General features: G+C 43.6%; 1 protein-coding gene across 4 annotated transcripts in view; it reads left to right on the forward strand.

The window, feature by feature from the left end:
* zeb1b (zinc finger E-box binding homeobox 1b) overlaps positions 1–12,035 on the forward strand; it is a 49,938-nt gene that overhangs the window by 27,614 nt on the left and 10,289 nt on the right. For 3 of the 4 annotated variants that reach the window (XM_035533345.2, XM_035533346.2, XM_081697634.1), the window contains 2 exons: positions 5,788–5,946; positions 11,841–11,996. In XM_035533345.2, coding sequence (XP_035389238.1) covers positions 5,788–5,946; positions 11,841–11,996 — 315 coding nt within the window. The remainder of the gene's footprint in view (positions 1–5,787; positions 5,947–11,840; positions 11,997–12,035) is intronic. The other variant, XM_081697635.1, reaches the window with a different exon arrangement.

A 12,035-nucleotide genomic window follows, 5' to 3' on the forward strand; every position in this document is an offset into this window, starting at 1 on the left:
CTGTCACTAGAACTCAACAGGACACCGAGCTTCAGTCTGACAGCACACAATGTAAAGTGTGCTGATTACTGAGTTGTCCATCTTTGCTGCTGTTAGCAAACTGCACGCCTTTAGCAGCGAATACCCCATGCTGAAAAACATTGCCATTGTCAAGCCACTGTGCTCTTTTTCGCCCCAATCGTGGCAAATTACAGGGTTGTCTGTACAGCATGAAGTAGCTCAGAAGCAGCTCTGTCAAGCTTGACTGCTGTAGCAGAGGTAGGAAAAGCTGACACACTGCTCTGTCACCATGACAGAGCCACTCTGAAAAGTGTTATGATTGGACATTCCTGACATAGTTGCGTTCCGCAGGGCAGGAGCAGCCCGGTTTCTCCGGTGCTGACCAGAAAAAACACCCTAGTGTAGCCCCCAGTGCAGGCCTGTCTTTCTTACACACACAGTGTAGTCCCATTCAAAATGAACTTAGAGAAGAAAAAAAAAAAAGCTCTTGAGCCCAAAAGACAACAAAGTTTCAAAACGAAAACACCATTACGAGCCATTACTTGGCGAGCGGGTGTTTTTTGAAGAGGGCCTAATGAAACTGCAGGTAAGGAATCATGACTGAAAGCACAGCTACGGACTCTGGGAGGAACAGCCGCATTATGGTCACATGGAAATCCCTCTGCAAATTAACAAATGCACTGTCTCTGTTTGCTTCTGCGTATATAGCGTAAGGTAGAGTCTCCTTGCCTGGACAGAAGCAGTGTGAGTCCAGTGTGGACTCTTAATCCCTTATCATTATTTTAACAAACACCTGTGTCTGTATTTACATTGGTGTAGACTATTTATGTAAAATTTACGTTTTATGGATGCATGGTCATCAGAAAAGGTTCAGACGTGCTGGTCTCCAGCCTGCCATACAATAATGATGTTGGACTTGCTATGGAGATGCACCTCATCCAGCTTTAATGCTTCTCCAGAGTAAGAGGACAGGATAAAGGAGACCAAAGAAATGAGACTGTGAACAATTAGCACTGAACTGGCCTGGACAGGGATGATGAGCTGCTGAAAGATGTGATGTGTGATGGTCTATGAAGCAAACAATCTCCAAAGCGGTTTCTTTTTGAGTTAAAATCTTCTTTAGTTTTGAGTGTCAAATTTCTTATTTTTATCTATAGTGATTTTGCGATATTTGTTTCAGAAATATTGACATTGACTTAGTACAAAAAAAAAAAAGCTTGCAGGAACATAATAGCCCAACTTAATGCCAAATCAATATGTCATGTCTGTTTCTTTGGTTCTAGTGTCTTTCATTTTAAGGGTAAAGAAATTGGATTAATCAAACCAACATTGTAATATCGGTCCTTGTGGTATTATAATTAGCATTCAAGTAGCGAAGGTCTAGACAGTCTGTGTTTTTTCCATCTAGAAGAGGCAGCGTGTGCGACTGAGAGCTCTGGGATTATGCAGATACCAGGTTGGGTGGCGCGTATCGGACCACAGATCTGAGGCTGGAGCAGACACCTGAAAGGCAGAGCCCCGTGTTGGCTTTCTTTAGGACATCCAGACAGCAGTGTAGAGGCCTTCTGGGAACACAGACCGCATCTGAGCTGCACACAGGAGACAGCAGGGGTGTGGTCATTTTATATTTGGTTGGGAGCAGTTCATATAAAAGTAGCACTGGCCAATATGGTAAAAATAAAAATATCACAATACTTGAAGACTTTTTTATGATATGCGATACACCTGATATTTTGTTTTTCTGAGATTTGTTAACAAGCTGGAGCAGAAACAATGCACCAGCAAAACTGTACTGGCATGCTTAATATAGATGAACACAGTTATTGTTTACTCAGAATTTACAAAAATACATTCTGAAAGAAAGAACAGGGAAAAAAGTCCAACAGTTAGTAATATAGTTAATACTTAATAATTATTAAGTATAATAAGGTACAATTATTATTTGACAGTTCAGTGTTCAGTAAAGTATTTCGCCATATTGCCCACTGCAGAAGCATCAGTCTTTTGTTTTTGCTTTGGAAATGGAGAGTTTGGTAATAATGGTATACACTAGAGTGGTGATGAATGTTTGTTTTGCATGTCCTTAACCCTTTCATCACCTCAGACACAAGACAGTGTTCACGCCAGTGGTCTTGGTTTTGGTGCTGATACTGGCTCTCAGTTGGATGAGCAGGTGTGTACAATGCTCCACAGCTCTGCGCTTGTTTTTCACCCCTGACATGTTTTGCAGAAGCAGTTACAGTACTGTGTTTTGTTGTGTTTCGTTAGTATCCCACTGTGTCTTCCCATATCATACTCATCATTTGTGCAAAGTTTAACGACCCCAGTTTTCCTGGTAGCTGCCTGTTTTGTTTTGTTTTTCTTCAGTAAACTAATGTCGGCCATTTCTCTACTTCCCAAGTGTGTGTGTAGTCACTTCTCCTCCATGCATCTGCTGGAGGCAGTAATGAAATCTCTCAGGTGTGACAGTGGACTAGAGCCTGGGACCGTTAGTCACGGACCCCTCCCACACAGCCAACTCCACACGGCCCCATGGCTGCTCCCATCCTGCCAGCTAGTGTCCCCGCCCTGCTTCCCTTGGCTGCACTACCTGATGGGATATGTGGTTACTCCTAATGTTTGAGACTGTGTGTCATGCTGATGGGGTATGCCATTGGGTGGGTTTCGCTGCTCTAATGCAGGTTCAAGCCGGTCAGCCCATATGAATGTGGCAAACCCATTTCTGAAAGTGCATGTAAATGTTAATGTATATAAATTCCAGTCTCTTCTGATGAACATGCACTTGATTCGGCATAAGGAGAAATATACTATATAGTAGGGTATGTAAAAGTATTCATTCATTTGCACACATGCACACACCCCCTCTCTGTCAATGATCACACAGCAGAGAGAGAGCGAGAGAGAGAGAGTGCGAGAGAAGCCAAGTGGAGAGGTTGGCAAGATCTGCTTAAAGCACTAAAAGAATGAGAGCACAGGGTCGAGAGGGAGAATAAGATTGAAAGAGAAAGTGCGTTATACAGAGTGCAAGGAAGAAAAGCACAAAATCAGCTTAATGTAAATGTACTAGATACAGCCAGCAGTGGAGAGATATGGTGTGTGGGCGGGTGTGGGCGTGTATGTGTGTGTGTGTGTGTGTGTGTGTGTGTGTGTGTGTGAGAGAGAGATTCAGCTCTATAGCCAAGCTCTGTGCTGACTTTGCACCTCTGTAAGGAAAATTGATTTTGCCAGGCCAGAGAAGGGTACTTAGACGAGTGGAAAAGAGGGTTGGGATAAATGGGGCTGGGTGCAGAGGGTGGAGGTCGAGGGAGCTGGAGGCGCTTCGGCACACCCTGTTGCTTACGTGGGGAATGCATACACCTGCCCGAGTGAGCCTCTTCATTCACATTTTAGAAAACCCCCTCTCTAAGCTGTTCAGGTAGAAAAGCTTCGACTTTTAGGAGTGCCGTTATGTCTTATCCTGTTCTTGTAGCACAGGCAGAAGTGTGCAGGCCTAAAGGGGGGTCATCTTTTGGGAGGAGCTGTTTTCATTTTAGGTACATTATCAGGGCTCTCCCACTCACTTATCTTAGAGCAGTGCTATCACAGGCATACATTTGCAGTCAGTTAGAGACAGCCTGTGCTCCCTTCCCCACAGCCAGTGCAGTTCAGCATTCAGGTTCACACTCATTTTCCCTGCTAGAGTGTTCTGTTGGTTCTGGAAAGAGGAACCAGGAAACCTTCCAGCTCCTTCTAAACACATGAACGTTTGCCATGACCACCTCCGTGTTTCTTTATGTCTGACAGCTCTTATGCTACATTTGTGAATGTATTTCCATATTTGCACATCCGCTCTCCTCCATGCTGACAAGTAGTCATGGAGGTTGAATCTTATTTTCCAGACTTCACATCATAAGGCAGGCAAAGGACATTCCGTCGCCACCTCCCCTCTCTCGGTGTCTCTCTGTATGTCTCTCTGTATGTCTCTCTGTCCCTCTCTCTCTGCTGATGGGTAGGAATCTGACTCTTTAGGCTTGATTTATGCTGCTAGCATTAGCGGCTCTGTTCAGCCAGCACTTACCTTAACGAATGGGAACTCATTAGGCAAGGCTACCCTCTTCTAATAGAATGGCATGTCACACTGAGCCAAGCCCACTCGCTTCCACGCACACAAACACATGCACATTCACACACACTGCTAATTAAGGTCGTCTGGCTGGCTACAGAAAATCGATCCTACTTACCCTTATCTCACGTCCCTGCAGGTGTACAGTGCCGAGATGGAGGTCACTTAGTTCTCCTTTCATATTAAAAACAGAAAAGAGACATTTAGTGGAGACAGCAGAGATCGGATGTGCAATGATTATAATGTTTAACACTGGTTTGAGTAATGGCTGTTAGAAACTACTACTTATAGCCTGTTTATGAAGTGGGTATTTATGAATCAGGACTGACTCAGGGGCAGAGTAGTGAGAATGTGGAAGCCACGAATGTGGAAGACAAGTGCGCAAGCCTTTTTAGTGCCGCACACAGGGAGTCCTGTACACAGCAGCAGGCTCTGCACTTGAGATGCCTGTGCTGGATGTGGGCTCAGTCTCACATGTATAAATATGCAGTATAATCATGATGGATGCTACTCCTTGATCAGCCCCTGCAAGATTCGACAACCTGGTTCTTTGTTAAGGAAAATAACTCATTAGAGAAATCAGGTGATGCTGGACAACACTGAAACAAACAAAGACACTGCAGGCCAAGGGGAGTAAGCTGAGCCACTGGGCTGGTGTACTTCAGTGCTCCAGTTAGCTGATAATGGGTGAAAAGTCTGCATTCTCTTTATGGAGAGAAAGTGAATAATGTATGGAGATGCTCTTCAGTATAAGTAAGAACATTTTCCCGTCCAAATAATGAAGAATTTATTTGACAGCTGTGCTTTACTGAATATGTGGATGGTCTTTTGCTACCAATAAGGAAAAGCCAAAGCCTTTTATATTTTCTAGTGTTATCAAAATTGTCTGAATTGTACAATTAGTGGAAGTATTTGCAGTAGTTTTAGTGTACTTTTGTTTACATTTATGGCATTTAGCAGACACTCTCATCCAGAGCAAATTCCAAAAGTGCTGAGTCATTTACTCATAGAATACATCCTAGCCTGTTTTGTCCCATTTTCATGATGATATTTTGAGTCACTTTCAGTATGTCGCACTTCGTTTTTGGAACCATGATGTTTTCACTTTGAGCCAGTCACCATGTCCTGCTGAATTATAATGCGTGCTGCATAGCATTACGATATCATTCCATCAGGACAATCAAACGTCTCTGTGTGGATTAAACTAAGAGACTTGCGGTAAGAGACTTTGCTGCTGGTGTCCCACTGTGCTGATGGGCAGGTTGCCACAGCAGACCTGCCCCAGTGTCTGGCTGACTGATTGAATGGTGGGTTGCCTGTCCAGCTCGTCCTCTGTCTCTGCTCCGTTTGTTCATTGATAAACTCAGTCAGGCAATGCTCCTCTGCCCCCTGCCAGTGAGAGAAATGACTCCTTTTCTCTCCTGCTCTTTCTCTTTATTCTTTTAATAAACTGCTTCCCCACCCAACCCCACCCAAGGGGCCCTCTTTCTGGCTGACCACAAGGGGGCGCAGACTGGATGAGTTCACCGTTGCAACGTTGTCATTTCCCTCCCCTTCACTCCTTTATCTAACCATAGCATCTGTTCCCATTCTTTTACTCCACCTTACCTCATGTGTGTCCCTATGGCCTTCGCTGCAGCGCTCATATAGACACCTCTCTCTAAACAACCTCTCTCTCTGTGCAGTGAGCAACTACAGCCATGGACTGGAAGGCCAGTCGGACTCTGATGATGAAGATAAGCTTCACATCGTAGAGGAAGAGGGAACCCTCATAGATGGAGCTGACGGTGACAGCATTGCCCACGACGATGACCACAATGGCCCTGAGGACAGATGGGATGAAGGTAGTAACTGGTTACATTTTTAGAGAAGAGGACCAGTAGTTATGTCAAACAGAACATCATGAGTGCTGCCTTCTGAAGATTAAGTACTGTTGGAGTTTGCATATAAAATAATGCTGCAAAACCTGAGCCAAGTCGAGGCTGGCAGTTAGGAGAGATTGCAGGGTAAAACACTGCAGGGTGGTGCTCGGGCATTAGCTGTGGGTTTCAGTCCAAGTGTTTTAGCTGACGCACCTGAAGCCTGGCTTAGATTAGCAGGGAGCAGATAGATGGGCCAGGGTGGAATGCTTGTGATTAGGACGGCTGTGGAGGAGATAGAAGCCCTGATATCCAGATAGTGAGTTCCTGCTGGGAAGTGGAAGAGTGTTTTCAGCTGATGTGTGTGCGCGCTCTGCATGAGTGGGTATTGGATATTAAAGCCTGGTAGCAGCACACAGACACCATGGTAGATAATATACTGACATTAAAACCACTGCTACAACAGCAACTGCCTAGTCTCATATACTCCTTCCCTCATACACCCACACCCACATAAACACACGCGTAAAGAGGTGTTGGCAGAGTGAGGGCTCTTTGAGTACAATGCTGTAGTATTTCAGAAGTATTCACTGAATACAAGTTTATTGAAGCAGTGTATTCTGTCGTGGGAGGATCAGAAAAGAGGAATGCCTTTAGTTTCGTTTGAGCTCTTCATGTAATAAACACTTGAGAGATGACTGGCTTATCTGCTTTTCTCTTTACGACAACAAGCAAATAATCATCATCACATCACATCATGTCATATATCATTGTAATCATAGTCATAGAAATGTCAGTCTTTTTGAATTTCTGTTATGTTTACTTTAAGATCAGTGTTCTTCCTTCTTCCTCTTCCTTACTCCGGTGACTACGGAAGAGATATAGGAGATATTAGGTGTGTCACTGAGAGAAATTGGCCTGTCCACATATAATGTGTGCTGTACTTTGCTTCCAGATTTCACATTCTAGATATATACAGCCATCTGCCTACACTTCCCATAATTCACAGCCCTTCAGGCTATAAAGTAGTCACTAGCAGTATGAGGTCTACAATATCAGCTCAGCCCTGTTTTACCCCATTCATCTCTGATTTCAGGCTCGCCCTTCATCCTCTGACTGTTCCTGAAGCCTTTTAGCCTCTTTCTGTCTTTCTACTTCACACCACCACCTACCACAGATACAGACAGACTGACTCTCTGTGGTCTACATGTTTGTTTTAAAGCCTTGTTTTTTCTTCCTCCATTACACCTCTACTTTGTCTTCTCAGTTAGACAGAGACTCGCTCTCCCTCTCAATCTTCATGATTAGAAGCCATCGCTAGCCCCGTGCACAGTGTTGCCTCTCATTTTCTGTGGAATGAAAATGCACCGTTCCCTTTCACAGCGGAGCAGTGGGGCCATTACACCGGCAGAGTTGGAACTGCGCAGGACCTGGGCTAGTTCATCTGTTACCCAGTCTAGAACCCAGCCTCCTGGCCCTGCACGGGCACTAGCAGTGCACCCGCTAGGCTTCTTTGGAAAAGGGCTAAAGTCACTGGCGACTCAAGGACCCAAAGAAGGTGGCTTTGTTCCAGGCTTGCAAAACACTTGAAATGGAAAAATGAAGAGGGAGGAGAATCCATCCCTTAGGGTTCTTTCCTACTTGGCTTTTAAATGTTGTTCCCTACCGTGTTTGCAAAGATTTTACAAATGTTTCACAATTTATAAATGGGATATATTCTGCAGCCCACTTGGCAAGATGCTCCCTAGCTAGGTTGGACAACTTCCACATATCTCAAACCATCACATCTCAAAACCCCTGATACCCCAAACACACACACAGCATGGACCGCAGCTTGTACTTTGTTTGATATTTGTGTGCTCTTTATAGCTGATCAGGGCCCCAAGAAAGAATAAAATACAGTAGGCTTTTAGAACAATAGAAAATAAATCATGTGAAAGCACCCTACATGCCTCAGCCTGGTCCAGGCCTCTTTTTGGTTTTTCTTTTCCAGCACACTGGGTTTGGGTGTGTGTGTCATTTTCTTCTTTATGTATGATCATGCAAACCTTTTCATTTGGGCCAGTGAGAGGTAGAGCGCCTCCTCACCATCTGAACTGGACAAAGTGGCACCCTTTTAAAACCTGTCTAATTCAAACCAGGTGCTTTCAGTGTAACGAGTTCAGTTTACTGAGTGAAGTAACTAGCTGCCTGTACCAAAAAGGTGGGCTGTTTATCAACCTGGAGATAAATTTGTAAACACCAGGGCCTTTAAAAAAATAAATACATATTTCAAAAATACATTTTCAGTAAATGTGCACTTGCTCCATAAAAATACTTATCATCACAAAGTGCAAGTAAAAAGGAAAGTAATATTGCTAACCAGCTTGAAGAGTTACCCACCCATTTCATTTCCTCTATGAGATGTTTCAGTGAAGAAACATTGTAATGCGATCAGCCTGTTTCTTGACACAATATACAGTAAGTAGTGTAAGCAGTTGAGTCACAGGGAACTTCCACTAGAACCAAAAAGTGAAGGCAGCTAATTATTTGAAACTGAGTGCATAAAGTATATTGAATAGTCATTTTAGGATGTATGATGCAAACATACCCTAAATCCAGAAGATGACAATATATTACTGGGCAGGCCTCTATGAAATTACTTAGAGTATTTGATATATAGCACTTACAAGTGCTGTCAAACAGCCCTTTTTCTATTCTAAATGTACATGAAAGGAATCAAACAGGCCCCTGTGATTAATTTCACAAGACTCTCTCATATACACACACACACCCTTTACAATAGTTTCTGTGAATAAAACAAAACAAAAACCAGATGATTTTATCAGAAAGCCCCATTGCAACATTTCAGTGACTTCTCTTCTACACTACCAGTTGGAAGAGATACCCAGTGCTAAACATCGTTGAAACCTCTGTGTACTTTCCACACACACTAGGGTTCTAAACATGGGCAAGGACCACACTGATGTGATGACTCACCCAAACATCCTCACATCCTATCGAGCGAACCACCACTCATGCACTTTATCTGATCTTCCACCGCGCGGTGTGTTTAGGTACTGGAGGAAGTGTATTTGTATGCTGCTTCAAACCGCATTACACTAACCGCATGCTGTAGCACTCCTTGGTATTGCTTTTTGTGCAGTGCAAGGTACAGGCTGGCTAGAGTTATGTGTTTCTTCCTATCAGATTTTGCATAGTGTAGCATGCAGGGCTTCTAGGCATTGTCCCTGAGCTCTGCAGGGAAGAGAAGGCTATAGATGATGGAAGTAGGAACTGGACAATGGGACTGAGGATTAGAGAGAGGAGTGCCAACAGCTGCTATACTCCATGTTCTCCATCGTAAGCTTTTTAAAGGAAGGAATATAATCTTCCTACTCCTTCTTAAGGGGTTCATTCCTCTCTCTCTGGCCCTGCTACTGACGTGCGATCTCCGCAGCGACTACCAAGCAATGATGTCATTGTAAAAGTGTGCTGTCATAAGCCTTTATTACAGGAGAAAAGGGCTCTGGGGAAGGGAAGCTTTTTGCTTGAACCTTGATTCTCTGTTCCTACTCAAGCGATAATCCCACACATCAGTTTAAATTGGGATTTAGGCTTTTCATATACTTTTGGCTGTGAGTTTATCCCATGATAGCAACGAAGTGACTGGTTACTTGATTAAGGATCGTCATGTCTGTCAGGTGCATATGGAAAAGGATTTAGTAGAAATGGCTCGATTGCTGTTGCCCTCATCTTTTTCATGCTGTTTATCTGTATCTTATTGAATTAAAAATGTGTATTTTGTGTTGTCTACAAATCCACATTTGCAAGCTGTAATTCTTTCCAGGGCTGGCCACATTTTTTTTCTCTCTCTGATACATTTTCACACTCGCTGTTTTCATTAGGTTTACTGCCCACCCCTCAGCATACCTACATCCCTTTAAATGGTCCTGGCATACACAGATGTCCTCAGGTGTTCCAAACGTTGTGAATTATGAGCCAATGCCATTAGTTGTAATGTCTGACAGCGTGGACTGGTTTGGAGTGTGCACGCGTCAAAGAGTAGCATACTTGGGCAGAGCTGCATGTGTGTAGCCTCCGGCATCCCTTTTCCCAAAGCCTTCATTCCTTCATTTGCCCTCGTTAGCTGAGCCGATCGTTAGAAAGCGATAAAGGAGCAGAATACAGTGCCCCAGTTAAGCGCTTCGTTTTACAGAAGGTTTAGCACAGTTTGTGCATTAAGGAATATTGAGAAATCAAGACTGAATTACTTATTCTGGATTGATTTGTTTGCCTTGGAAGTAGGCTAAATATGCGTTTGAGATTTAGTTGCTTTTTTGTACACTGCCTGTGAGAAGAGGGATATTTTATAATTATCATTTTACCATTATGTGCACCTAAAGCTTCTGTAAAGTGAGCCTTCCGCTGTCTCCCTCTGTAAAACCTTGGTCCAGTTTAATGTATTGCTTTGCTTTTTGATGGAGACATTGTCTCTCACTATATTTTTACCTTGTCCTTAGACAGTGCGTCTATGATATCAGCCTTGCACAGTATTCCAGAATGTGCCTAGGTGGTGGTGTTCAGTGCAGAGCCCTGAAGCTAAGGTATACATCACTTCAAGGCCCACAGTGTTTACGAAGATCAGTCCCTGTTAGGGCAAGAGAGCCTACAAGTGGATAGTAGTGGTGTCCAGGGTTGGATTGACAGTCTGTACACACTGGGCCAGTTAGGCTTGCATTAAATATCAGTACCAGTGGTGAATCATCACTGGAAGTTATTCTTAGTCTAGTTTTAGGATTAATCTGTGTCTAGGAAACTGGTCTCCTGTATCTTAAAAGCTCTCACTACACCATTGACCAGTTTCCCAGACTCATAGTAAGTTTAAAGATAAATTATTTTTAGTTTTCCAATGATTCACCATTAGCCCTTCAGATGCATCCAAGAGTAGACTTAATCTGTGTATGGGAAACTAAGAGTGTTAATGATGTGCACCTGAGTAATTAGAAAACCTGTAATGTCTGATTTCCTGCATTGTGTGTGAGGAACAGAAAATACTAAGGATCAGATGGATAACATGTAGGCAGAAGGCCCCTCTTATACTCAGAGGGGTTATTCTGCACCTAAGCAAGAGCCTTATTTCAGCTATAGCACTTACATAGCAAAACTGAAAACCAAAACGTTGCTTGAGTGGCTGATATATGACACCACTGAACCTTGTGTAAAATCTGCCGACATGTCAGTAGGGGAACAGATAGTGAGAAACAGGATGCACTCACTGAGACCTCATAAGAGCCTGGACAGCCCTGGTATGCTGTAAGAGCTGATTATGTGCAGGTATTTATTCTAGCGCAACAAACCACCACGTGAATTCACTAATGAAACCCCACCCCAAACGAGGAAGGAAAACTAATTAATGAAATCAGGTGGTGTGGTGGTCAAGACCAGCACTTGTGAAGCCCTCACATCTGTGGCAGAGCTCACAACATGGAGAACTGAGGTTATGCAGAGCTCAGTTCCCGACCTAATGTAACACACTGTCCTCTCACAGCCTCACGGAGATATTTATTAGCTGGAGCAGCTATAGATTAGGATTGGCATTAATATACCAAGATTTACAGTGGAGAGTTTTTGAGATGGTGTCAAAGAGTCTTTGTAGAACATCCAAATCATATTGGATGTTGGTCTCCCCGATCAGCATCAACCTGGGTGACCTGATGCTGATGTGGTCCAGAGGGTTCATAAGTTCTATAAGACCCTAATGTACCCAAATTGTATGCTCACCTATATAGACTTACACTTATCACACTGTTTTCAATTTTTCCTAACAGTGAAGAACCTCTCTAGACAAAATCACTTTCAAGGGCACAATATATTTAATGTGCCTGTGTGTGTTGCAGTGAAAGAGGAGTGTGTGTCAGAAGAGGATGAGAGGAGTAGGCATGATCTAGTAAAGGAGATACTTCAGCAGGGAGACACTGCAGTCATCTTCCCAGAGGCTCCAGAGGATGAACCACGACAGGGCACACCAGAGACCAGTGGCCATGAAGAGAATGGTACACACTCTCTCTCTCTCTCTCATATATACACACACA

This window comes from Electrophorus electricus, chromosome 15, assembly GCF_041902795.1.
Source record: "Electrophorus electricus isolate QZ-2024a chromosome 15, ASM4190279v1, whole genome shotgun sequence".
In the NCBI taxonomy this organism is placed as follows: Eukaryota; Metazoa; Chordata; class Actinopteri; order Gymnotiformes; family Gymnotidae; genus Electrophorus; species Electrophorus electricus.